The 27,474-nt window shown below is 42.9% G+C and overlaps 1 protein-coding gene across 1 annotated transcript in view; it reads left to right on the top strand.

Annotated features, from left to right (window-relative positions):
* Positions 1-27,474, top strand: part of LOC107112812 (2-oxoglutarate dehydrogenase-like, mitochondrial) — an 87,504-nt gene that overhangs the window by 21,830 nt on the left and 38,200 nt on the right. The window contains exons 6-16 of the mRNA XM_015414005.1: positions 763-817; positions 4,726-4,872; positions 10,223-10,313; positions 10,550-10,729; positions 11,097-11,225; positions 12,735-12,914; positions 13,648-13,800; positions 15,203-15,305; positions 15,629-15,757; positions 22,355-22,505; positions 26,419-26,546. Coding sequence (XP_015269491.1) covers positions 763-817; positions 4,726-4,872; positions 10,223-10,313; positions 10,550-10,729; positions 11,097-11,225; positions 12,735-12,914; positions 13,648-13,800; positions 15,203-15,305; positions 15,629-15,757; positions 22,355-22,505; positions 26,419-26,546 — 1,446 coding nt within the window. The remainder of the gene's footprint in view (positions 1-762; positions 818-4,725; positions 4,873-10,222; positions 10,314-10,549; positions 10,730-11,096; positions 11,226-12,734; positions 12,915-13,647; positions 13,801-15,202; positions 15,306-15,628; positions 15,758-22,354; positions 22,506-26,418; positions 26,547-27,474) is intronic.

Here is a 27,474-nt window from a genome sequence, read left to right as displayed (position 1 = left end):
TGCCGTCGCTCCCCGGCACAATCAGATGCCGGGGAGAAAGCGATGGTGGGAAGGGGAGCCTGGCGAACTGCGCATGCTCACACATGCGCAGTTCGGCCAGGAGCCGGGGATGCGCCGGCACAAGGACTCACCGGCGATCCCACAGCCAGCGTTGCTGCGGCCCTTCGAAAAGAACCACCTCGGTAGGTGGTTCTTTTTTGGTGCGGAGCATCGCTGGAAGGGCTGGATCAGGGACGGAGACGGTATGCTTCCCAGATGTTGCGGTGGGATCGCGCCCGTTTGCTCCGCCCCCGTTCCGTCCCGCTCCCGGCTCAAAAGGCCTCGTATGGACAGGACCTACATGTAGTATCCTGGTTCACCCTTAGGGAAAGGAGGAAAATCTCACTCCTATGGGTTGGATGGTAAACTGTGTCTTTACCTGATCCTAATTCCATCATCCTTACAAACTCTTAGTAAACACAGTGCCTGCTTGTAATACGTTGTGCCCACTTGAAAGTGCCACCTACTTTCTTGCACAGTTGCATGAAGGTCTCTGTACCTGCTCTGTCATGTTGCCTCTTTTGGAGGGTTGCATTGTAAATACATTTATTTGTTTATTAAAATATATCCCACCTTTCCTTGTGGCTCAAGCTGACTTACGAATCATAATTAAAAATATTTCAGTTTAAAAACGACTAGTTATATTCAAATAAAAGTCCTGGCAAATAAAATGGCCTCATAGTGCCTCCTAAAATTTTTTAAACTCCCCCCCCCTCCACTCAGGGAGCCTGTTCCACAGAGTGGCAGTGGTGAAGGTAGAGGCTCTGGTTGATGGCAGGTAGGCCACCGTAAGTCAGGAAGCTGCCAGTAGGTGGCAGGTTGAACACTGAATTTGACATACAGGATGTGTGGAAGGAGACTTTCTTTACATATGCATGTCTTGGACTCTGAAACAAAATGGTAGCCAGCATAGATGCTTTAAGATGGGCAAGATATGTTCCCATTGGCTAGCTCCTGACAATAACCAGGCTGCCACATTCTGAACCAACTGAAGCTTCCGGGTTGTCTTCAAGGGCAGTCCAACCTAGAATTCATTATAGTAGCGCAACCGCAAGGTTACAAAAGCAGGCCCAGATCGACTGAATTTCAGAAGCCTGAGACCTGGATGCGCTCTTAGCCACTGTCTACCCCAACCTGCTTTTCAGACAGCAAGGTTGGGTTTGTGGGCACCCAGGCTCCTAACCTGCTTTGCAAATGACAACTCTGCTCTACGAGTGGATCCAGTCCCTCTAAAATATTACCCGTCCTGACAAACATCACCTCTGTCCTGTCTGGTTCTGCCTGCAAAATGGAGACATTTTCACTGATCTGTCTACAGTTTGGCAGGGAAAATCCCTTGAGGAAAGGATGCAATCCCTGAGGGATCTCTCTTGGCCTATGAGCATGACAGTAAAGGTTGGTCTAGAACATTTGGATAGTCATTTATATTGTTACTAGAACATAACATTTGCCTTCCATAGTGATGTTTGTTTAGTAAGACAGCAGTACATCATTCCTTCCCAAGTTTAATTAAAAGAGAAATGAGTTTGAGCCAGATGCTTTTAATAATCAGGCTAACATGGCATTTGAATGACAGATTGTTAACAATGTGTCACAAAGAATTTTTTCTCATTTATCTTCCTGATGCTAAATAAATAAATTACAGGGTAAATTTTGCAAAGCTGCTTGTGTGGCTTAATTCTAGAATGGTTTATCTTAAAACAGCAGGAAGAAACCAGACAATGGCCAGTTCATATTTGTTGAAAATATGCTGAAAATGCCAGGCAGAAGAAATAAACCAAGTTTGCTGTGTGCTTAGTTCAGTCAGTGCAAGAGCCAGAACTTTGGTACTTTGCGATCTCTGGCACTGTAAATAAACGAACATTATCAAGGCTATGGCCAAACTATTTGCTAAAATGGCAAGTAGAGTTTCTATCCCAGAGAAACCCTTTTCTCCACTCAAAACAGGTAAACTTTTGTGTCTTCCATAAAGAACTTAGCTTACATATTTGGAATCTAATTTTGCAAATCTGCAAAAATACAAGGAAGGAAAGGGAAATGGGCTAATAATGATTGTATGATCAGGGAACAGGTGGAGGCTAGGGGTGGTTATGGTTGCTTTCATGGAGCCTTGTGAACTATAGTGCCATGAGAAAAGTACATACTTCCACATTCCAGGATTGCCTTGACCCTGGGCCTGAAACCCATCTGCTATGCTGGCCCTGTGTCTGACACCGGGAGGCATCTGTGCATTGCTGTATGTTTGGTGTTACAAGTTCTGTATGTGCAGCTGAAATCCTACACCTAATCCGGGAAGTTTACTGTTCATACGGAGCCTACTTTCACCAAATGGGGCAAAACAGCAACAGGTGGATGCCCACTGGTTTTGAAAGCAAGCGGGCATGGTGGTAAAATGTGCTCCCTCCCTGCCTCCCACTACAGCTAGGGTGGCCATTTTGTCCATATGGGCCCTGAATTGGTGGTTTGAAGAATCCAGGCCTGAAACCCATCTGCTATGCTGGCCCTGTGTCTGACACCGGGAGGCATCTGTGCATTGCTGTATGTTTGGTGTCACAAGTTCTGTATGTGCAGCTGAAATCCTACACCTAATCCAGGATTTTTACTGTTCATCTGGAGCCTACTTTCACCAAATGGGGCAAAACAGCAACAGGTGGATGCCCACTGGTTTTGAAAGCAAGCGGGCATGGTGGTAAAATGTGCTCCCTCCCCGCCTTCCACTACAGCTAGGGTGGCCATTTTGTCAACACATTTGCCAGCTTCCTACATGCAAATTTCTCATCTGCTTAACAGGGCTTCGATATAATAGATACTTTGTTTAAAGCTATAGTGTCTTGCACATTGCTTTCTAAATGAACAGTAAATCTGGTTCCCAACAACAACAAGAAGCACTTTTACACAATTGCTAGGTATTGGTTTCAAGGGCTGGGAAAAAATACTAGTAGGCAGAGAGATGCAAACCTCCGGAAAATATATTGCTGCTTTTTGAAAAAAGCAGAACACTGTGATTCTAGTTGAACAAGGCAAGGCAGATCATAATGAGAGCTGCCACTGTTGCATGTGCATTTCTTGTTAGTATTTATTTCCTTATATTTCTATACTGCTTTGACTCATTATTCAAAGCGGGTACCATAACAAGCAAATTATATCTGCCCTCTCCCCCTTATTCCCAATATGATTCCCTGTTGCTGACTGAATATTATAGTACTTCAGATTCACACCATGACCTTTTCTTTGCCACTGCCATGTTATCTTGAGCTTGGGCCTTCTACTTCGCTACTAAACAGCTATTAATAATCAGTGGGCCAATGAGCATGCTGCTGTTTCATCCATTCTACAGTACAATCCTATGCAAAGTTACAGCCAGTCAACATAGTGATGAGCATACATGATTTAAAAGGGGGGGGGCAGGGGTCATTTCCTGCCGGAGCGTGACAGAGCAGTGCTCCGACAGTAAGGAGCCTGGGGCGCCCCCCCCCCCCACCATTCCTGGCCCGCTTTTGTGGAGAAACTCGGGGGAGTAGGGGAGGATTTAAATTCCTTTCTTTCCCTTCCCCAGGGAGAGAAAGGCATTCTAGACATGCCTGCCCTTTGTCAGGAGGTGTGGCATATGCAAATGAGATATGCAAATGAGCTCGTGCACCTCTTTTTTATGAAAAGACAGATTTATGCAGGAGAGTTCCACCAATGGCTGCAAATCATTGTGATGAAAGGAAACCTCCATCTACTGAGGCAGCAAACCTCTGAATGGCAGTGCAAGGAGGCAGCATCAGGGGAAGGCCTCGGCCTCTGTTGTTGGCTCTTTAGGGCGACTGGTTGGCTGCAGCGTTAAGTATACTGGACTAGAGGACCACCGGTCTAATCCACTAGGCTCTGCCTATATTCTTATGTTATTCCAGTCTAAGCTTACTAAAATAAATGGGCTTAGACTGGAGGAGGCACATAGGATGGCACTGTTAATATGAAAGAGCAATCTTAAGGAGGTATGTTCAGAATCCTACTCATGTCTGTTCAGGGGGGCTTACTCTTAGAAAAGTGTTCTTCGGATGGCATTGTGAGTTTAATATCTTATTGGACTGTTCTAAAACTGAATGAACTGTCCTGAGAGCCCCTCGGGGGACAGAAGAACAGAATATAAATTAATACTAAATAAATGGTATTAATGGGCTTTTTTTTGATGTAACCATTCCTTGTATACTCATAGTAATGTAGTTCCAGAAGACATCATGAAGTAGCTTTTCTCTTTTGCCTTCAGTATTCTTAAGCTTTATAATTTTTTCTTTCAGCATTCGTTTTAAAGAAATCTTTCAATTGTGTACACTGCCCTTAGGCCATGTGCATTAAAAAGATGTAGATCTGTCATTTAAGGATAGCTTTTTATTTCTCTGATTATTGGTTCTCAAGGCACAGATGCCTGTATAGTTGTTGACAGATAACAGAGTATTGTATTACTCCAATAAAGGACCTATGCCAGCTACTGTTGTTTCTAAGTCTTCTGTCTAGCAATGTATGTTCCAGTATGGAACAATATTCACGTATAATGTGAAGGCTGGCCTTGCCATTCTATCTTTTCATTTAAAAAGACTCCGTTTCATTAAATGACGTTCTTCCAAATGTTCTTCAACTGATATAAATATATTTATGGCTGTTTTCTTTCATTTATGTACTACCACCCCTGTTCCTGGACAGGTTTGAAGATTTCCTTGCCCGGAAATGGTCGTCAGAGAAGCGCTTTGGTTTGGAAGGATGTGAAGTAATGATCCCTGCTCTAAAAACTATCATCGATAAATCTAGTGAAATGGGAATTGAGTATGTCATAATGGGCATGCCTCACAGGTAATTGCTCACCTGATTTAATGCAGCAGCAACAATCCTTAACAATCAACTCATTAGCATAATGTGACAAACCGTGCTAACTGATAACCTGATTTCGAGGTTGGATATAGAATGGAATTAGTGAGGTTGATGAAGTAAGGGTATGGCCGTGCTGAAACATAAGCTGTAATTACCAAGAATCCTCTGGGAGTTCTTAGACAGCCAGTATAAATTCCTTGTAATTAAAGTGGCAAGAGAGGCAGGCTTGATCCTTATTTTGTATCTGAAGTCCTGAGAATTCATGGGAGTTCCTGTTAGCATCTGAATGGCAGAATCAAGAAATGGAAGGATTGTGCAGGGAAGGACAGAATGGCTGCTCTTGGACATTGCTGAAAAGGAGTACCAGAGTTTAACTGTAGCTTATTTTGACATTTGAACGCTCTCAGGAAATTCAAATAGGAAAGGCAAGCATCTTTTACATAAATGCCTTACCTTTTTAAATATGATCTCTTGAGGACTGCTGTTGGGGCCACAGGTCAGATTTTTTGAGAAAGATGTTCCCAGTAGCTTACTGTCTTTGATTTCCGTGTCTTTGGTTTCCTGTGTGTTTTGGACTGCCCTGAACTGGATAGCCCAGGCTAGCCTGATCTCATCAGATCTTGGACGGGAAACTACCAAGAAAAAAAATGTTTCACTTCACTTGTTCATCTCAGTCTCTGGGTAACATTACTGACATTTCCCTGACTGAGATAGGACTCAGATCTCCATTCCGGCTCATATCTGATGAAGGGTGCTTTGTCTCTTGGAAGCTCACATTCTGAAAATCTCGTTGGTCTCTAAGGTGCTACTGGACTTAAATCTAGCTGTCATTTTTCCTGTCACCTCTTTCTGTAGGTGAAAAGTTCTTTTTCAAAAACTAGCCATAATAAACTTTTCCTTTCTTGCCTTCAGTCTTTATTTTAACATGCAATTAAAAATAATTTGCGGCTTGATGAGCAATCCTAAGTAGGTTTACTCAGAATCCTATTTAGGTCTATTCAGTGGGGTTTCTCCCTCATGGATGACGTGGCGAGGGGGCTTGCGTGGTTCGATGAGGCTGTGGGCTGTGCCGTGGAGGGCCACCCAGGACGGACACGCCACAGCAGGGAACTCAGACCAAGTGTGATCCACTGGTGAAGGAAATGGCAACCCACTCCAGTATCTTTGCCAAGAAAACCCCATGGACAGTATCAAAAGGCTAAAAGATATGACGCCGGAAGATGAGCCCCTCTGGTTGGAAGGTGTCCAATATGCTACTGGGGAAGAGCAGAGGGCAAGTACAAGTAACCCTAGAAAGAGTGAAGCGGCTGGGCCAAAGCCGAAAGGACGCTCAGTTGTGGATGTGTCTGATGGTGAAAGGAAAGTCCGATGCTGTAATGAACAATACTGCATAGGAACCTGGAATGTAAGATCTATGAATCAAGGTAAGCTTGACGCGGTCAGAAATGAGACTGTTCCCTGGAAGTCCAGATAATGAAACTAAAGCTCAAATACTTTGGCCACCCAATGAGAAGGGAGCACTCACTGGAGAAGACCCTGATGCTGGGAAAGATTGAAGGTCAAAGGAAACAGGGACGGCAAAGGATGAGATGGTTAGATAGTGTCATAGATGCAATGAACATGAAATTGAGCAAACTTCAGAGGACAGCAGACGACAGGAAGGCCTGGCATGATCTGGTCCATGGGGTCGCGAAGAGTCGGACTCCACTGTGCGATTGAACAACAACAAAAGCGGGGTTTACCCCTAGAAAAGTATTCCTTGGATTTCACTGGTAAACAGTTTCCTCCTACTAGTGTTTTCCTAGTATTTTTGTTCCCTGTTCCTTTGCCCTTTCCTATTTTTAGTTTTTAAGATGGTAAGCCACTTTGGACATTTTCATGGGATTAATGCATGGAGGCCGGCAATGGCAAACACTTCTGAATGTCCCTTGTTTTGAAAACCCTATGAAGTTTCTGTAAGTCAACAGCGACTTGTCAGCACTTTCCGCCACCAATCCCCACTGAACGGTCTTGGGTAGGATTTTCGGTACACCTGCTTAGGATTGCTTTTCTACTTTTTTTAAAAAAGTCTTTCCTGTACCTTAATGTGTTATATAAACTGGAAGGTTCATCTTTGTGACTTCTTTTTTTTTTGTTGGGAAAATTTACTTTCATTTTCCACTATAACAAAATTAAACATCATATCTCTTTCACACTCAGTTACAACTTATAATATCCATTACATCTTCCACATTTTACAACTTTTATATTGTACTAGCATAATTCAGTTTTAATTTATCTTTTTCATCTTCAGCCAGTCATAAAATAATTTCCATCTGTCCCAAAAAAGTTCCTCTGGTTTATTTTGTAGTGTTATATTTAACTTGTCCATTTCAGCTATTCCCATCACCATATTTTTGAGTTCTTCTATAGATGGTATTCTTTTAGATTTCCAACGTCTTGCTATCAGAATTCTGGCTGCCGTTAAAATATATACAATTATATGTGTATGTGATTTAATATCTTCCGGTAACATATTAAGTAGCCAAATTTCTAGCTCTAAGGGTATATTTATTTTTGTAATGTCTGGAGGATTTTAGCAATTTCCCCCCCAAATTTTTGAATTTTATCACACTTCCACCATATGTGGAGATATGATCCTACGTTCTTCCCACACCTCCAACACATTTTGCGACTTTAGTGGGTGTCCAATGCCACCTATACAACATTTTGTATACATTTTCTTTATATGGCGTGGCTCTCATAAATTTTAAGGATTTCTATGTTTTTGTCCATTGCATTGCTTCTACTGGATGTCCTATTTCTTTTATCCAAGCTAACATGGATGTCTTTATTGTTTGTTCTCGCAAAAAATCTTCTATTAATGTCATGTAGATTTTGTGACTTCTGTACAAGGCACATATGGGACTGCCTGAGGGCAGATCTGCCGCAGAGAAGTTTCTGGCAACTTCTGGAATTTATGACTAAGTGCTCTCCCCTCGGTAAGGAGGAGTTGCTGATTTTTCCTGCCCAAGGGTCATGTGATGGGGGGGAGCACTCTTCCCTCAGTCCCTATTCTGCCACCATGGAAGAAGGATGGTTAACAGCTTTGCTCTTACCTCAGAAGGTTGAAGAAAATATTTTTCTCTCCAACTTACCTCACTTCTTGATTTTATGCTACTGAGAATGGCTTTATTTAAAAAAATGTGTTGACTGTGGCACCAAAATGGCTACCAATGATCACCATACTCAATGCCTGATGTGCCTTGGTGAAGGGCATAATTCGGCAGCTTGTAAGGCTGCACCCTCTGTACCCCTAAGGCCTGACAAGAATGAGCCTTATGGTTAAAAACTGCCCTCTGGGCAAAATCTCTTGGGGTTCCAACACCAGATCCCCCTCTTAAACAAGCCAAAACTTCTTTGGTTGAATCAGGCCTTAACGATCATTTGAGATCCCGTCCAGAAGCCTCAGTATCTGAACTGCCAGCAAAAAAGGGCAAGAAAAATGTAAGGGCTCAACGTTGACAACTGATTGACCCCACAAAGTCAAACTTGTGCCTTCCTCGACTGCTTCAACCTCAAATGCACATCGTTGACAAAAAATCTCGCACATGTCGAAGTCAATCCTGAGACTATTCGACTCTGTCTCGACACTGTTGGGACCATTCACCATCGACCCCTCGAAGACAACATTTGCAGTCCCCGCCTCAATGATCTATGGCGGCAGAGCGACACTCACACTCCCTTCACCGATGCGAGTCTCATCGATTCCAAGACCACTCGTCACCGGAAGACGCAGCTGTTTTTAGGAGACCTTGTATTCCCTCCCTGGCACCACCGCCAAGAGAACATTACTCTTCAGACGATGACAATGATGGAGAACTCAGCTCATCTTTAACAGTCTCGATGTCACGGCAAACACCAGCTTTGAGCATTTTTCCATGGCAAATGCCTGACTGGAATTGCCCTTCTCACTGGAACCAGATGCCTCCCTGGTTCATACCTCCTTGGGTCCAGTGGGACCCTTCCAGAAGAGTCATAACCACCTCTGCAGAAACAATGCTGGTCCCACACGAAATCTCATTCAAGAGATAGTCAAAACACCTCTGCAGATTCTCCACCTCATTTACTGCAGCTTAAGACTTCTCAAAAGCACTCCTCTGATTTTGTAAAAAAATATTATTATTTTTTAATTATTAGAGGCATTTTATTACTCTTACCTTCATAAACAAAGATAGTTGAGGCCACTTATAAAAGAATTTAAAATACAGGAAAGTAAAAACACTGAACCACAGTTACCAATACAAGTCAGCAGCAAACAGCATCACACACCAACAGCAGGGCTCCAGATTTTTAGGGTTAATGGCTTCTACAACTTCCTACTATACGACATGCAAGGCTGTATACAAAACTGGCTCTTACGAAACTTTAGAATGGGGGTTAATTCCAAATGGAAACAGTTGTCCATCCCCAGACTGATAATTAAATCCTTGGCTTGGTGGTCATCTAACTCCAACCTCCAGGAGGGAATGCTGCTACCCCTGGTGGTTCCCAACCTACATATGTATACAGATGTTTCCCTATAGGGCTGGGAAGCTCACTGTGGCCTGCTTTCCATTAACGGTCTATGGACCGCAGCTGAGTCTGAACTCCACATTAACATTTTAAAGATAAGAACAGTTAGATATGCTTTTTCTTCTTTTGCAGGTCTTGTTCATCAGAAGACCTTGCTGATCTCCACCAACAATTTGGCCACCAAATTCTATCTAAACAAGCAAGGGGGGGATGGGTTCCCCAAGGCTGTGCAGAGAGGCCACCCTCCTGTGGGGCTACGCGATCACAAACAAACCCACTTATTTGCTGTACATATCTCTGGTCAGTTTGCTAATCTCCCATGTTGCACTGCACAGAAGACACGGAGATGAAAACGCGGTTGCACTTCCCTGTAACCAATATTCATCGAGTGTCTTCTGCGCAGGCACACATCTCTCCCTCCTTCCCTGCTGTGGGTTTAAATTCTGACTCGGTTATCCACTGCAGTGGAAAGAGGACTGAGGGAAGAGTGCTCCCCCCTCCCCTTGTCTCATGACTTTTGGGTGGGAAAAATCAGCCACTCCTCCTCACCGAGGGGAGGGGGAGCACTTAGTTATTAAATTCTAGAAGTTGTTGGAAACTTCTCTGTGTCAGGCGTGTCCTCGGGCAGTCCCATCTGTGTCTGCACAGAAGACACTCGCTGAACATCAGTTACAGGTAAGTGCAACCATGTTTTCACTAGAGAGCGTATGATTTTGTTTCTTGATATTTGTTGATTGACCCTCTATATGTTTTTTGTTTTAAAAACCTTACCTCTAAGAGGAAGATTGAACGTCTTGGCCAATGTTATCCGCAAGGAACTGGAGCAAATCTTTTGCCAGTTTGACCCAAAGCTTGAAGCAGCAGATGAGGTGAGATACAGCAGGATATTGTTAGTTAACAGTCAATGCTAAATGTTCTGAGGAGTGTTCCTACATAGGAATTTTTTAATGCAGCTAAATTGCTTTCAATAGGAAAAAAAACCCTAGAATTCAGAATGTGTGTGATTCTTCTTCAGTCTAATGTGGATATATGAGGCACATCGCCTTTTGAGTTATTAATCTCCTCGCAGCATATACGCATCCTTTCACAGTTTCTTGTGCCTTAGGGATCGGGAGATGTAAAATACCATCTGGGGATGTACCATGAGAGGATCAACCGGGCAACCAATAAAAAGATCACCCTTTCCTTGGTGGCCAACCCGTCTCATTTAGAGGCAGTGGATCCTGTTGTACAAGGGAAGACCAAGGCTGAGCAGTTTTATCGAGGGGATACTGAAGGGAAGAAGGTGAAGTGGCCTGGATGATGCTTGGCTTCTGTTTTTGGCAGACCATTTTAAGGTGGGGTGAGAGGGTGCCAAGGTCCCCAACTCCTGTGTAGCAAAGGGGCCAGCTGCCAAGTCCTGCTGGAATAGGTTTTGTGCATCCATACACTCCTGCTTTCCTCTGAAGATTGTGCAAGGGGGGGGGGTAGCTCACAGAGAACTGGATTTGGCCCAGATTGCTGTTCCCTTCATCAGAGCGATTTCAGTGAAGCTTCTGATTATTTGCCATTTGTATGACGTTCAGGGAAAAAACTGAGGATCTGTATTTATTTGAAACCTGCTGATAAGCTGTGTTTTTTTTGTTTTGTTTTTTAAACCACCCACTTCTTAGGTTATGTCTATACTTGTACACGGAGATGCTGCCTTTGCTGGACAAGGAGTGGTTTATGAAACCTTTCATCTCAGTGACCTCCCGTCATACACCACCAATGGCACCATTCATGTTGTGGTTAACAATCAGGTAAAAAGAATTTCAGAGATTAGGGCAACAGACAGGTGTCTCTCCTGTCTGTTGGTTTCATAATAACCTATGGAGAGGCCCCTGTGCTACTGTGCTGCCACATGGCTACAGGAAGGCCTGATGAGGAAGCCGTCTGAAAGAGGGCCAGTTCATCTGACAAGCAATGCAAGAAGCTGCTTGGGTTGCCAAAGCTTGAGGAGGGGAGTGGGGCAATGGCAGGGAAGAGGTGACAGGTGTGGCTGGCACTCATTTTCACCTAGGCCTGCCAGGTGAGCTCCAGCAGCATAGACATCACCACTAGGCTCCCCTTCACCTGGAGTCCTGGTCGCCAGCAGCATGGGAGGAGGCAAGCCAGCGTTGCCCCTCCCCCTGTTCCCTTTCTGACACTCAACGTCACTACTTGGGAGGAAAGCTAACTCCAGGAATGGGACCAGCACTACTGAGGCTTTCTGCCTTTCCTGCTGTCTATGGCATGGAAGTAGATGACAGGTATAAACTATTCCCTTTGCCACCCTGGCCCATGCCTCTCAGGATGAAGGTGAACTCCATGGTCCTAGAAGCATACCTTCCTCTCTTCATGTGGCAGTGCAGAAAGAGGTGACAGGAAGGCTACACAGATCACCTCCCCAGCTTGCATCAGCCTAAATGAAGAATTTGGAAATGTTTCCAAGAAAGAGTGGGGAAAGCTATGGGAAGGAAACAAGCAGTGTCTTAATGCTGTTCATGTAGGATTATTCTGCCCTTAGAATTCAAGATGTTTTATTACATTTGCCCAAATCGGGTACGAATTGCCATGAAATGACTGCAGTGCTTTATCTTCAGTTGGGGCACAATGCCATAGAGTCCACCTTCCAAAGCATCCACGTTCTCCAGGGGAACTGATCTCTGTAGTCTGGAGAGGAGCTGTAATTCCAGGGGATCCCCAGGTCCCACCTGGAGGCTGGCAACCCTAGTTAATGTACATTCATCGATGCAAATTTACACATGACTACTATATCTGTGTGTAATGTCACAAGATTTCAGGTCTCTGTAGATGTTAACAAGGAGCTGCGGTGGCTCAAGTGGTTAAGATGCTGAACTGCAGGCTATGGAAGGTCGGTAGTTCAGCAGTTCGAGACCCACGTTGCCGCATGACGGAGTGAGCTCCCGTTTCTAGTACCAGCTCCTGCCAACCTAGCAGTTCGAAAGCAAGAAATTGCCAGTAGATAAATAGGTACCACTTCAGTGGGAAGGTAACAGCGTTCCGTGCACCTTGGTGTTTAGTCATGCCGGCCACATGACCACGGAAACATCTTCGGACAGCGCTGGCTCTTCGGCTTGAAAACGGAGATGAGCACCGCAACCCTAGAGTCGGACTTGAGTGGCTTTCGAGCAAGAGAACCTTTACCTTTACCTTAAGTAAAACTTAAACTTCAGCTCTTAAATGGGGGGAGCCCAAAGCATACAAATAATTTGTAATGGCAGTATCTTGGGTTTTAGATTTATTTATTTATTTATTTACACACTTAGATTGGTTTCACTACTGATCCACGAATGGCACGTTCGTCTCCATATCCGACAGACGTTGCCCGGGTGGTCAATGCGCCTATATTCCACGTGAATGCGGATGACCCAGAAGCAGTGATGTATGTGTGCAACGTAGCTGCAGAGTGGAGAAACACTTTCAATAAAGATGTAGTTATTGATCTGGTAAGTCTTGTCCCTGTTCATTTTGGCTGAGGTGCAGCGGGACCTTCTGTGCGCACCCTTCACACTGCAACTCCTTATTTCCCCCCGAAAAGCCACTCTGGCAGACTTTCCAGACTAGTAAGCATTGCAGCACAAGGGGCAGCAGTGGGAAAGGAGAATCATCATAACCCTGTGCATACCCAGAAATATTTGAGGAATATGCACACATCGTTCTTTGGAGCTTTATCCTTGAATTCCTTCTGGAGTCGGTGGTAAACGTATTGGTACTTACTGAACATGGTACCATGATGTTCATTATAAGTTGCTGCTTTTCCTTAGCAGCATTTGGTTGACACTGCCCAAGGACAGGTCTTAATTTTACTCCATCTGGACTTTTTTTTGGGGGGGTGGAATGTAAGTTTCATCTGAATGGTAAGCAGTAGAATTTAAATTGGGACGTTTCTGCCTGTTTCCATTGCTGTCTTCCAGTTATGAAAGGTGGTGAAACAATGATTAAGAGAAACACCTCTGAGTGTCTGCACAGTACAACTTTTTCTTAATGGAAGCCAGGGTTAATGGCAGGGCTCCAGACCAGATTCCAATCACTGAAGCAGCTCATCGAGAATTAAACTTGCTACTAAGCACCAATGTTGTAGGAAATTCTAGAGAGGTTCGATCTTCAGAAAGAGAAGAAAATTGGCAGCTTAATAATGTGCAGCTTCACATCAGCTGACAATAAGACTTTTGTGTGTAGGTCTGTTACCGAAGACGAGGCCACAATGAAATGGATGAACCCATGTTCACCCAGCCTTTGATGTACAAGCAGATTCAGAAGCAGGTGCCTGTGCTGAAAAAGTATGCCGACAAGCTGATTGCTGATGGGACTGTAACACTGCAGGAGTTTGAGGTACAGCATGCCAGCAAAGCAGAGGGTCATTGGTAGATTTGGTTTCATATACAGCAGCACTATTTAATTAGTTTGATTTTTTTGTTCTTTTGATTGTTCTTTTTATACATAATTAAAATATGTTAGATGTTATTATTTGCATCTTTATATATTATTTTCCGGGAGAACTATAACAGTCTTGCACTGATTATCCCAGGATCTTCAGACATCAACTAAAGAATAAACACTGTATGTAGCTGATAGAAAGTCCAAATTGATTAGACCACAAATTTTGTTGCTACAGCAACCTTTTATCCTTTCCCTATGGCAGTTATCAACTCCTTTCTCACTGGCTTCACACTGTGATATACATGCTCCAAAGTACAAAGGCAAGACCATGTCCATTTCTCAAAATTCAGTCTTGGATGAAGGGGAGGGTCAATCTCTGTCTCCAGGCCATGTTTTTCAAAGCACATAGGATACCTCTGTAGTGCAGTGCAGTGCGAAATCACAGCTGAGATACCCACTCCCCAAACAAAGTTATTTTTTGTGTGCTTTCGAACTCATGAGATGACAGGGTTGTCAGTGCCCAGAAAAATTTGCTCTCCTTTATAAAAAGAAAACAAAAAATATAGACCTAAAGACTGGATAACTATAAGGAGACCAAAGCAAATTTAAAGAGAGTTGGTTTACATTTGTTGGTCATTCAAGACTGTCAACTGTATGTGATCTGCTGGGAAGATATTGTGGATGGAACCATGTAGTTACAGGTACAGGAATCCGCACTTCTTATTAATACTGTTTTAGCCATTGTAATCACAGGAGTTGCTGTTGATTATGATTGCCCACTTCATGTGTGAGTAGGCTCACATGGACAAAACAATTCCACAAGACCCTTAATCAGTCATAAAATTGAAAACGTTTTCTTAATTTTATGCTGTGATATAGGATAACGTTAAGAAAAACACTAATTGGGAGGATATTGTCTCTTTTTAAAAAGCTGTTTGCTATTATAAACAGCAGCCAATCTTCATCAATATTAAAAAATTATTCTGAAGTGGAAAACCATATCTCACTAAAACCATATTCACATAGCAACAATCCCAACTTGCAGGTTTTTGCTGTGCTGTTCTGCTTTGAGATACAGCTCCTCTCTGATGCTCATGTCATCCCTGTTCCTGATGCACATTTTTTTGGTTGTGGAGAATTTCTTTTTCAAGAAGAAAATGGTCAGTGTTTAAAAGAAAAAAGAGAGAGAGAGAATGACCAGCACATATAATAAAAAAGTCAAATTGCATTAGGCTAAAATTATGCTCTGAGGTGCAGATTTTAATCCCTTATTGCCTTAACAGATCTAACATCTTCACTTACTTCCTGCATTGCTGATTTTGTATTTTTCGTATTTCCCCTCCCTGCTCAACAGGAGGAGGTAGCAGACTATGACAAGATCTGTGAAGAAGCCTATGCTAGGTCCAAAGATAATAAAATTCTACATATTAAACACTGGCTTGATTCACCTTGGCCAGGTAAGAAGTGATATCGCAAATTTCACTGTGTGATATTTTCTACTGGTGCTCTTAACCAAAATCCTGCTTACTTTTTGCTTTAAGAATGATAAAAAGTATGGTTTGGGAAAAAACTAGTAGTAAGTCGTTATCTTATGGAACTCAAAGAGGCAGGGAGAAAAGGGGGATAAGGGGTGCTTGAAATATTCTCATGATAAAGTGTGATTTGCTGTTGTATCTGAACCAAACCTGTCACTATTTAGATATTAGGCAGTTGTATTCATAATTAATATCGCTTTTTTTGTAGCTGTACGCAAGTTTCTACAATCTTACTTCTTTTCCAGGTTTTTTCAATGTGGATGGAGAACCAAAGAGTATGACTTGTCCACCTACTGGCATCTCTGAAGGCATGCTGACGCACATTGGAAATGTAGCCAGCTCTGTTCCCCTGGAGGGCTTTAAAATCCATGGAGGTGAGAGGAATCCTTAGTTGGGGTGTGTGTTCAGTATATACTGAGCTGAGTAAATACCTTATTGGTATGTTTCAGATATTTATTCAGCCAAGTACAGATCAGAGAGCTGTATTTGACTATCAAAATAGCCATGCCCGAATAAAAGCCAATATTATTTGGCTTTTATTTGGGCACGGCAAGAAGACATTTAAAGAGATTGCCTTCTGAGTTCACTCGCCGAGTTGTGCTGCAGTGGTACAACTCAACGAGTGGATTCAGCAAGAATTTAAAATTTAAATTCCTTCTCCATTATATCCTATGGGGATGGTCCCCATAAGGTATAATGGAGCTGAATAAATGCAGGTTTCCTGAATATTTACCCGAATTCCAATACAAAACCAGTATTGTTATTCAGGAATATTTGGAATATCGATATTTTTCGGGTCCAATAGACCTGAATCAGAAAAAAAACAATTCTTTTTTGCTCTCCTCTAATCCTTAGTACTTACTGTGGTTGGAACTTTAACCTCTCTTGCCTTCTGGAAATGCAAAGATGACATGTTCAGGCCATGAAAAGATTAATAGTTGTACCTCTTCCAGTGGAGTCTTTCTCCCTGTCCTCAGTTCAGTGTGTTTTCTGTTGCCTGAACAGAAGATATTTTTCCCTTCATTCCCTCTCTTTTAAAATGAGTGCTAATATAGATACCGGAGAGAAAGCAGCGTGGTGTAGCCCGATCTCACCAGATCTCAAAAGCGTAAACAAGGCTGGTACTTGGAAGGGAGACCACCAAGGAAGATTCTGCAGAGGAAGGCCATGGCAAACCACCTCTGCCTTGAAAGCTCCTTGCTGGGGTTGACCTAAGTTGGTTATGACTTGACAGCACTTACACACACACAATGAGCACATAACATTAGCAGCTAGTGTGTGAACTTATAGGTTGGACTTTTCCTTCAAGCATATTAAACATTGGTACAAGCAATGTGAATAGGATTGCTAATTATCATTTTCAGGGCGATCTGAAGCACTCACTGTTTATTTTTAATCTTAAAAGTCTGGCATACATTTCACAAGAGACTAGGAGATTTCTGGCACTCGTATTGGTAGTAATGGTAATGTTAAGAGAGGTTAAGAGAGCAATCCTAATCAAGGCTACTCAGAAGTAAGCCTAATTTTCAAGGGGACTTACAGTCAGGAAAGTTTTCTTAGGATTGCTGCCTAACTTGAGGCTGAATATGCTCACAGTGACTGCACATGGCAGATACTGCCTCTCTTAGGATCTGTAGTTGTCTGATAGATGTTTGATGGCTTTATCATGTCCACTCGATATGCTGTGTTGTTAGCTCAGTTACATTTCTCCATTTTCTTCATTGGTATTCTTTGAAGGATGCGGTTTTCAAGTGGTGGCAGAGTGAAAATTTTCAGTTAGTTGAAAGAGCATCAGAAGTGAAAGATGGTTAGAGGCTGGAAAGAGGGAGTCCCTGAGGAGTTTAACTATCCATTACATATTTAATCCAGGAGTTCAGGGCAGTGTCCATGCTTCTCTCCTTCTCTCTTTGCTCCTCACAGCAACCTTCTGAGGTAGGTTAGGCTGTAATATCTGTTACAAATGCCACTGAAAATTATGAGTGGTGCTGGTGGCCACCATGTGTCTCTTTGTGCCAGACCTGACCTGTTGACTCTGTTGCCCAAATCATCTGAATTGGTTCATTCTCAGACCCCAATCCCTAAAGTTATGTGTGAGATTCCCTCACTCCCGATACTGTCTCCCTGCTGTCCACCATCCTACCACCAAAGAGGGCAACTGACCCACCAAGGTCCCCTCCCTTCCTTCCTCCCTCTATCTGTCCCTCCCTCCCACCTGGCCTCTCCATCTACCTGCTTCATCTGGTAGAGACGATAAAAGGACAGGGAAGCCTTTCCTGGCTCTTTCCCCTGCTGCGTGTCTCCCTGCCCTGCACCCTCCTAGAGATGTAAAATTTCCAGAAATTTTGAAGCAATAGAACCCCCCCCCCCCAAAAAACCCCGAAAAAAAACAACCTTTTGGGGGAAAATTGGAAAAAAGCAATATTAGTTCTCTTTACAGATTGGAAGTCACTTTGTTACTTTGGGAATATAAAATGCAGTGTGTATAAATTGACTTGGTATAAAAGTGCCATGTTTGATATATTAAAAGTACAGCTTATTCAGAAAATAATAACAAATTGTTTAGATTTTATTTTTTGTTACAAGTGGAACTACAAGGTCCTGTGGTATAAAGAACACCTGAACTATAAGGAACCTCTTGACAGTTTATGAGAGCAGGGGGCCCCTAATGAATTTATTTATTTATTTATTTATTTCAATTTATATCCTGCCTTGCCTGCACAGAACCAAACCAAAACCAAATAAACCATCAACATAACAAAACTAAGAACATTATTTTATCTCCTCTAATCCTCCTATTCCATAGTACAAACAGCTGAGAGGACAGAAACAGATCCACTAACTATACCGCCAAGATGAAGCCCTAGGGCTGTCAGGTCCCCGGGGGGGGGGCAGGGGATTGCCCACCCAAAGGGCCTCCAACCCGCCAGTCCAGATCAGGCCTGTGGGGGGAACCCCGCCCCCGAAGCACCCGGTTCGGTCCGACGTGCCCGGCGCGATGACGTCACCCGGAAGTGACATCATCACGCTGGGCATGTTGCCAGCCGATGCTCTAGAAATCAGCCTGGAAACTCTGTGGTACCAGGAATGTCCCAGACAGGGACCAACTCTCCCCCACTGTGCCAGGTAAGTGACTTGGCATCAGAGTGAAGCCCACAAGCAAAAAGGAAACTGAAACCTTTTTCCTTCTCTTGTGATAATGGCAGGGTCCCCTAGAGACAGAAATGCATCTTTCTTTTGCATTTGAAAATTGCATCCTCAGTATTTGAATTGTATTCCAGCATTTGCTTATCCTCAGTGAACAGGAATTTCACTGATTTGATACTAAGTATAAATAGTCTCGCATAAAAGTCTTCATGTTACATAAGTTTTTAGAAATAATATTGGAGGATTAAAAATATGGACCCCTTGTTATTAACATGTTATTTATCATTGTAAAAAAATACTCCATAATCCATTTCCCCCCATTTTTCAGGGGGAAAAGGCTTTGTAAAAAAAAAACAGGAAAAAACCAATTCCCCACCTATTTTTCTGTTGCTGTTTTTTCCCCCGGGCCTTCCCATCTCTGCTCCTTCCCCATACTGCTCAGGGCCGCTTCTTATCCTCTTGCATTCTGGCCTTCTCCGAATCAGCCTTTTCTGACCATGCCCCTCCCCACCTCTTCCTGGCTCCCTGCCTTATTCTTGGGTGTCAAAGCAATCTGCCTGGGTCGCAGCCACCTCCCTGTCCTGGCTTTCCTTGCACGGGTGAGTCTGGACCACAGCTGTCTTCAGCTTGGGCAGTTGGGGTGAGATCAAGTCAGGACCAGGCACTGGCTCCCAACATCCAGTTATGCTGCCTGAAGACAAACCTCCAGATGAGCTGATTGAATCAGCCTTTCTTTTATTTATTTTCCTTCCTTTGAGATTGATCAGCAGGGTTTGTTTCATGTAATTAAAATTCCCAAAAATCTATTATAGTAATCCTTTCAATTATGCATTATGAATGTTTTCTGCCCCAGTCGCATATAATTAACATAAATTTTCTTATTAAATGTAAATATCATTACTCATTCAAAAGTGTGTGGAGGAGGCTCATATACAAACTATATTCTAAAGTTCTGTAATCTGTTTCTAGGCGTTTTGATGTACAAGTATTTTAAGTGTGCACACATACTTGAACTGCTTAACAGTAACATGGTTAGCACAGTGAACCATCTGTTTGGCATTTTAGGGACTTCTATAAAATTCTTGAAATGTAAGAGGCACTTAAATGGCTATGAATGTATCATCCAGGCTAAAGTTTTGAATTGCTTCATTCATAAAATAAAATCAGTATTACTTATTTTATGAAATCACCAATGCCTTGCCAAAACCATTCAGCCTTTGCAAAATGTTTTGAATGGAGCGAAGACTCAGCCGTATTCATGAAGCAAGTGCCACTTATGCAGGTTTTTCATGAATAAGCAAGAGAGTTTGTTTCAGTCATGAAATTCCACAAAATAGGCAAGAGTTTGCTTGTTTTCATGAATGAAGCGAGGGAGGTGGTTAATTCATGATTGGGGCAGAAATTTTAAGCTCTGTTTTGGATTCATCATTCTTTTACTTATGAATGAAGCAGCTTCACTTAGTTCAACGTGTATATGCAAATGAAGTGTTTTAGATCAGAAAGTAATGCAAATATGTATGACTGAAAAGTGGTGATGGTATCAAGTGCTGTCGTTGCTGCCAACTTACGGCAACCTTGTAGGGTATGGGTGTCAAGCTCATTTGTTGTGAGGGCCACATCTGACTAAACGGGACTTTGTCAGGCCGGGCCATGTGTTTCTTTAAAATAAAACATCAAGAAGCAGCACAAGGATCACAGCGGAAACTAAAAATATAAACTAAAAATATAAACTAAAAATATAAATGCTCTGAGCACAGGACCAAGAGGAAAATATGAAGTGGCTGAGCATTGCAGGCTTCTCCCCACCCCACCCCCGTCTACTCAGAGTGAGAGTGGCCCCCCAGGGTCTCAGGGGTTTTTTTACAGGGTGGTTTGAGATAATAATTTTGATTGTCCTCTACAGCACTTGTTCTGCTATTCCATTGGAGCCCCACATTAGGAGTGTGTTTGTGTGTGTGTGTGTGTGTGTGTTAAAACTAATATTTCTCTGCAAAGCTGGAGTTCCTAGAGTTTGTAAAACTCTATATTTTAACTGTGATTGGTCCCAAACCTCCCCCCTGCCCTTAAAAGATGCCTGCCTAAAATGGAAAGGTGGGGGGATAGTGGGATTTGCCAATGCAATTTTTGAAATAAAATATCAAGTAGAAACACAAGGCATCAGAGCAGAAGGATGCCCCACAGCCCCTACCTGTGAGGAGGATGACAGGGGGGTAGAGAGGAACACACTGAAAGGCCAAGGGAGCTGGGAAGTCAGGCAGCCCCACCCTCTGCTCCCTGAACTCAGAGCAGCCCCTCCCTCTACTCCTTGCACTCAGAGACATCCCTGCCCTCAGCAGCAGCTCAAACTCAGAAAGGCGAGTACGGGCCGGGGAGGCAGGGAGAGAAGACAGCCTCACTCGTGGGCTGGATTAAAGCCCTGGGCGGGCTGGTTCTGGCCCATGGGCCATAGCTTTGACATCCCTGCTGTAGGGTTTTCAAGGCTAGAGAGGAGGAACAGAGGTGGTTTGCCATTGCCTGGCTCTGTGTAACAACAACCCTGGACTTCCTTGGTGGACTCCCATCCAGTTACTAACTAGGACTGACCCTGCTGAGCTTCTGAGGTCTGATAAAATTGGGCTAGCGGCCGATGCCGTCCAGGTCACTGATGACTGAAAAGTTGAGTAAAAACAAATAATCAGTTCAACTCGTCTATGGAAGAGTTAAGGCTGCGGTCTTAATTCCAGTTATGTGGAAATAAGTTCCACTGCAAGGACATTAAGTGTGTTAAGGCAAGCCAGAATTGATGATGTGTCGTTGAACACAGAGATGGAGAACAAGCTATTTTGGAAATAGGTGTGTGAGCGGAAGTGGATTGGAAATGCTGAGCTAATTGGGATCTAAGACAAAACCCCTTTGAATTTTGGCTTGACTCATAAATAGGTCATGTTCTGATCATCTGCCCTGCCTCCCCCCCTCCCTTAACTTTCAGCAGCAGTGATATGGTAAAAGGACAAGGCCATTTCTTGGGGTGTAGCATCTGAACACTCTTTTTTTAAAAAAAATAAATAATAATTTTCATTAAGAATTTTTACAAGTTATTTAGAAAAGGAAATGGGAATGCAAAGTTAAGGAAAACAAAAAAGGAAAAAGAAGACAGAAAGAAAAAGGGATGAAAAAAGGGGGGAAAATATCAAGAATATAAAGAAGTGACTTACATTATCCATCTCCCAGCACAGGTCATCCACTGGGGTGACCAAGGCTGTTTCAGTTCCATAGATAGGAAAAGTTATATGCTATGTTGAGGCAGGAGATGTGTTGTATGAACATTTAATTATGTAAGAAGCATAGGTGGACAGAGTAAATTATAAGGAGCTAGAGTGGAAATACAGCAGGAGTTTAGTTGTGTAAGTTTACTAAACTGGGGTCAGACAATAAGTGTCTGTCTTACAGCTGAATTTAGATGACTGGCTTGATGAAGTCATGTGCTATTAGCAGATGCAGCCAAGTCAGGGATTTTTTTTAAAGAGAAGTCAGAGATGTTTCCAGAAGGTTGTATTAGAAAGGCGGATCACACACACAAAATGTCCCACTTTCAATCCACTTTCAATGCATTTTACAACGGAATTTTACTGTGTGAACTAGCAAAATCCAGTTGGAAAGTACATTGAAAGCGGATTATTTCGGGTGTGTGATCGTAGCCTAAGTCTTCATTTTCTCATTCTCTTTTCATTTATGTTTCTTTGATGATCCTGCCTATTTGTTGAAACAAACACAGTTAATTCGGTATGACAAGTACTCGTGAGATACAGTTGCCCATTTACCTCTTTCTCCCCTGATTCTCTGTTTAGGGCTTTCTCGGATTTTGAAAGGTCGACTGGAAATGACAAATAATCGAGTTGTCGACTGGGCCTTGGGGGAGTACATGGCTTTTGGGTCTTTATTGAAAGAAGGTATCCATGTCCGGCTGAGCGGGCAGGATGTGGAAAGAGGCACTTTCAGGTGAGTTATATAATACAGCTGTCCATATGGTAGTGTCCTACAGATTCAAATTGTGAATTGAGCCTGAGGCTCTGTCAAAATTATAGGCTTATAAGCATGGAGCTGCGGTGGCTCAAGTGGTTAAGACGCTGAACTGCAGGCTGTGGAAGGTCAGTAGTTCAGCAGTTCGAGACCCGGGTGCCGCATGATGGAGTGAGCTCCCATCTCTAGTTCCAGCTCCTGCCAACCTAGCAGTTCGAAAGCAAGAAATTGCAAGTAAATAAATAGGTACCACTTCGGTGGGAAGGTAACAGCGTTCCATGCGCCTTGGTGTTTTGTCATGCTGGCCACATGACCACGGAAACGTCTTCGGACAGCGCTGGCTCTTCGGCTTTGAAACGGAGATGAGCACTGCAACCCTAGAGTCGGATTCGACTGGCTTTTGAGCAAGGGAACCTTTACCTTTAAGCATGGATCAGTGAGGACTTACAGGTGGGATCCCATTCCCCCATCAGTCCCCCTTCCCATACTATCTCTACTCTTCCTCTTTCCCATACCCCTGGTAACCACATGGATTAGAATGTAAGCACTGATCTATACACAATGCACAATGAATTGATAGAATTAAGTGGTAAAATTGAAAACCGCGCCAATTCAGATTGCCCCTGGGATATCATAGTCTGATTGTTTCAGAGGGTAGCCATATTGGCCTGCAGTGGAAGAGCTTAATCTGAGGCCAGCAAAATTTTGGGGTATTAGTGAAGGCTTGAGGGTTCAAATGAACGACACGACACACAGATCTGCAGAAGCTCTCTGATCCAGCCTGGACCAGCAGCATTTTATTAGAGCAGGCTCACCCTTTTTCCCTCCCCCCTGCCCCGTATATTGAAAAGCTACAAGCAGGCTTGTGAACTAGAAGAACAGGATGTGCTCTGCCCACACAGCTCACCATCTTATCTTTTACATGGAACACCGACTCTAGCCAAGTTACTTCTATCAGTGGACTCAGCAGATGTAACTGCGCACTACTGTCTAATCCCCCTGTGGGGACATAGAACTCCGGGCATGCCTCCAGAGATCCCCACATATTAGCCACTTATTGTCTAATCACCAGTTCTGTACATCTGCTGCTGCCATGTTTCTGTATGGTACTTTAGGGGTATTAGCTCTAGAGAGTCAAAGTTCATCCTTGTGGCTCCTGTGCAGTCCCATATGTATGTCTGCACAGAAGACCCACTCAGTGAACAACAGTTATTGGTAAGTGCAACTCTTTTTCCCCTTTGTATGATATTCCCATATCTTATACCCTGAAAATCTTATCAGTCTCCAAGGTGCTTACCGTACTCAAATCTAGCCCTCATATTTTGAGTGATCAACCATTTGGAAAGCTCCCTTCATATGCTAAACTAGTATGTTGGGGGGAAAACTACTTTAAAACTTTCTCCCCAGTGTCCTAGTTGACTAGGGAAGTGTGTTTGTGTGTGTGAAGTACTGTCAAGTTGCTTCTGACATATGGCGACCCTATGATTCATGACCTCCAAAATGGCCTACCCTTAACAGCTTTGTTCAGGCCTCGCAGACTGAGGACCATGGCTTCCTTGATTGACTCAATCTGCCTCTTGTTGGTCTTCCTCTTTTCCTGCTGCCTTCCACTTTTCCTAGCATTATTACCTTTTCCAGTGATTCTTGTCTCCGCATAATGTGACCCAAGAATGATAGCCTCAGTTTAGTCATGTTAACTTCTAGGGAGAGTTCAGGCTTGATTTGATCTAGAACCCACTTCTTTGTCTTTTGTAAAACTCTTCTCTGACACCACATTTTAAATGAATCAGCTTTCTCCCCTGTCTAACTTTCACACCCATACATAGTAATGGAGAATAGTATGGATTATCTTGATCTTGGCTGCCAGTGACACATCCTTGCCCTTAAGAATCTTTTCTATCCCCTTCACAGCTACCTTTCCCAATCTCAGTCTTCTGATTTCCTGGTTAAGAGGCATATGAGAGGGCATTTAAAAAAATAGATTTTCCTGCACCCTTGAGATATGAAGAAGGGCAGCCTAGAATTCTGCCACCTCATTTTGTGTAATGCGTAAAATGACTCTTGGGGAGTCTTCATAAGAAGAAGAGAGTAAACAAACAAACAAACAAAAATTCTATCTTAATTACCCTTCTATCATGGTGCTTTAATGCTTGACACTCTGGCCCCTGATTTTGTAGTTTTAACTACTTTCTGCTTAGAGCTGTGAGTGGTTTTTCCTAAGATGTGTTAGAACAGAACTGCTGCCTGCAGTTTGTTCAGCGTCGGCGGGTAGGCGCCACAGAATAGCTATTATCAGGGTAATAGCCCTTCTTTCTTCAGTGGTGGTAGAGCTTGAACATATTGGTGTGTTTCACTCAGTTAGTCTTGCTTAGGGAGTTAATGGATTACAGTAATTACTTCAGTCATCTCTGTTTTGATAATGTTCCTTGGTGCACCATTCTAATGCTGATTAATGGAGCTCCAGAGAGCTTTCAGCAGCGAACAAACGTGCGAGGGATGGGCAACGGGGTGTGTGCGTGTGTCGCAACTCTTACAAGCCAGGATCCTGAGAAGTGCTCAAGGAGGTGGAAGCCAGTGCACAATATGAAACTATACACAACTCAAGATGATGAGCAATACAGTTTCTCAGGTAATTATAATTTGAGAGAAAGCGGCCCCATTGTGTAATGGCTTCCACCATATTTTATGGAGTGTAGCTGCACGCCACTAAAAGCTTTATATATTGAACAACTCCATAGTTATCTGTAATGCCTGAGAGAAGGCACAAAAACTGAATACTTGGTGGTTAAAAAAAAAATTAAAGTTCTTAATCCATGTTGCCACTGTATTGGCAGAAGATGGCAATCTAGATTATTTTTTAGGTGCACCGAGCAATATCTTTGCTTTGTGAATACTGTTTAAAACTTAATTTTTACAAATATACAAAAAGGTATGGATTAGTGTGGAGCGGGGTGCCAAAATGAGGGCTTTGGGGGAAGTACCAAACAGTCAAATAAAAAAGGAAGAAGGTGAATTCAGCTGAGAGTTATAACAATGCAATCCTACAGTTGCACTGTTCTAGGTCCACGGAAGTCAATGTATTAAGAAGGGTGTAACCCTGTTTAGGATTGCACTGTGAATTTAGGAGGTGGTGGATGGAACTGGAAATCAGTCACTGCTTAGTATGCTTGTGATTGGTCAGTATGGGAAGCCGTGTGCCTGACTGGTGGAAGTTAGAAAATCCTGAGGTGGGGGTGAGATTGTGAGAGGTAACTGGGAAACTATGTTAGGGAAACTCTGTTACTGGAGTTGCCAAGGGAAGTATATGTGGTGGATACAAAAGTAACAGAAGTAAAAAGGTTACTGCATCTGCCCAGGGTATGTACAGGGAAAGTAGTTTGAGTTAATGTTGTCTTCTCTTGGGTTTTTTTTTCTTGGCTTAGTACACTTTCACTTCAAATTTGTTCTGTTCTTTAACTCTTAATAAACCCCTTTCCTGAGTCAATCCCGATGTTGATCCCTTGACTATATTAACTGCCCTGCCATATTGATATCTCCCAAGGTATACAAGAGAGTACCTCTGTGGAATTAAAAAAAGAAGCCTGAAGTGGTGGCAGTGCCCACAAATAGACCATACATCATAGGAAGGTGCTAGGAAGTGTGAACTGTGAACTAGAAAAACTCCAATTAAAATCTCTCCCCAATCATGAACTCATTTGGTAGCCTTCACTGTCTGTCAGCCTCAGTCCTCCATTTGCAATATGAGGATAATAATGGTGATCTACCTTACAAGAGAGCTGTGAAGATTATTGAGAAAAGGAAAGCCCTTATGGCACATAAGCACTCATGCTTTTTCTTTGAATATCTTAAAAATATGCTTCAAACAGTTACTTATTCCTAAAAATCTTTGTAGCCATCGTCACCATGTGCTCCATGACCAAGATGTGGACAAAAGGACCTGCGTACCCATGAATCACCTCTGGGAGCAGCAGGCCCCCTACACTGTGTGCAATAGTTCACTTTCAGAATATGGAGTCTTAGGTAAGTTTCATTAGTTTTTCCTTTGATTAGATAAATGAGTTGCAAAATTTAAGGTTGTATGGCTTTTTGGGTCAGGAGACAGTTGTGCTTTGAGTTGACCAGCATTTGAATGCAAGTTTTACATCTTTATTTCTGGAAATTATGCCCTTGCCTTTGGATCACTTAATGTAGACAGACTCTTCTATGCAGACTCTCTAAGATACAAATTGAACTCCCTGTTCATTGGAAAGCATGGAGGCCATGGCCCAGGGACAGAATTGCTTTGCATGTAAGATGTTCTGGGTTCAACACCTGGCATCTGTAATTAAAGAACCTTCAGTAGGTACTTTTTGGAAAGGTCTTTCTCTGCCTGAAACCCTGGAGAGCCACTGAGCTTGCTAAATGGTATAAGGCAGCTTCTTATGTGCGTATGTTCAACAGTTGTTACTGTGATCTGAATGTATGTGTTTATTTATTTACAAAAATTGTTCTCCAACTTTCTACTGCATCTGTGCCACCAAACTGACTAACATTAGTTGTAAATGCAGCATGTAGTCACCTTATGCATCATCACAAGTGGAATTTCTGTGAGTTCTTGAATATCATATCCTTTTGGGGGGTGGGGTACATAGTTCCAGTAGATATAAGTATTGTCCCCACACCTCTCACAGCCCCTAATGTTACCTTGGCACCCTGACAGATATACGGCACCTTATCCATGTTCAGGTCTAGCAAAAGAGTCTCCAAGGCCAGCTCCCTTGGGAACCAAAGTTATGGCTACTACAAGCATTCACTCAAAACACCCATACACTCCCCTCAGGAATTCCCTCCCCCCTAAATTATGGCAAGCAGTGAAGTGGAAGAAGGTGAAACGAAACTGAAGCTTGACAAGTATCTTAGCAGAGGAGAAATTAAAATGATCCAAAATGTTCTAAATATAACATCTTAG

This window comes from Gekko japonicus, unplaced genomic scaffold (assembly GCF_001447785.1).
Source record: "Gekko japonicus isolate JY-2015 unplaced genomic scaffold, Gekko_japonicus_V1.1 scaffold2395, whole genome shotgun sequence".
NCBI lineage: Eukaryota > Metazoa > Chordata > Lepidosauria > Squamata > Gekkonidae > Gekko > Gekko japonicus.
This window is presented reverse-complemented; position numbering and strand designations above follow the sequence as displayed.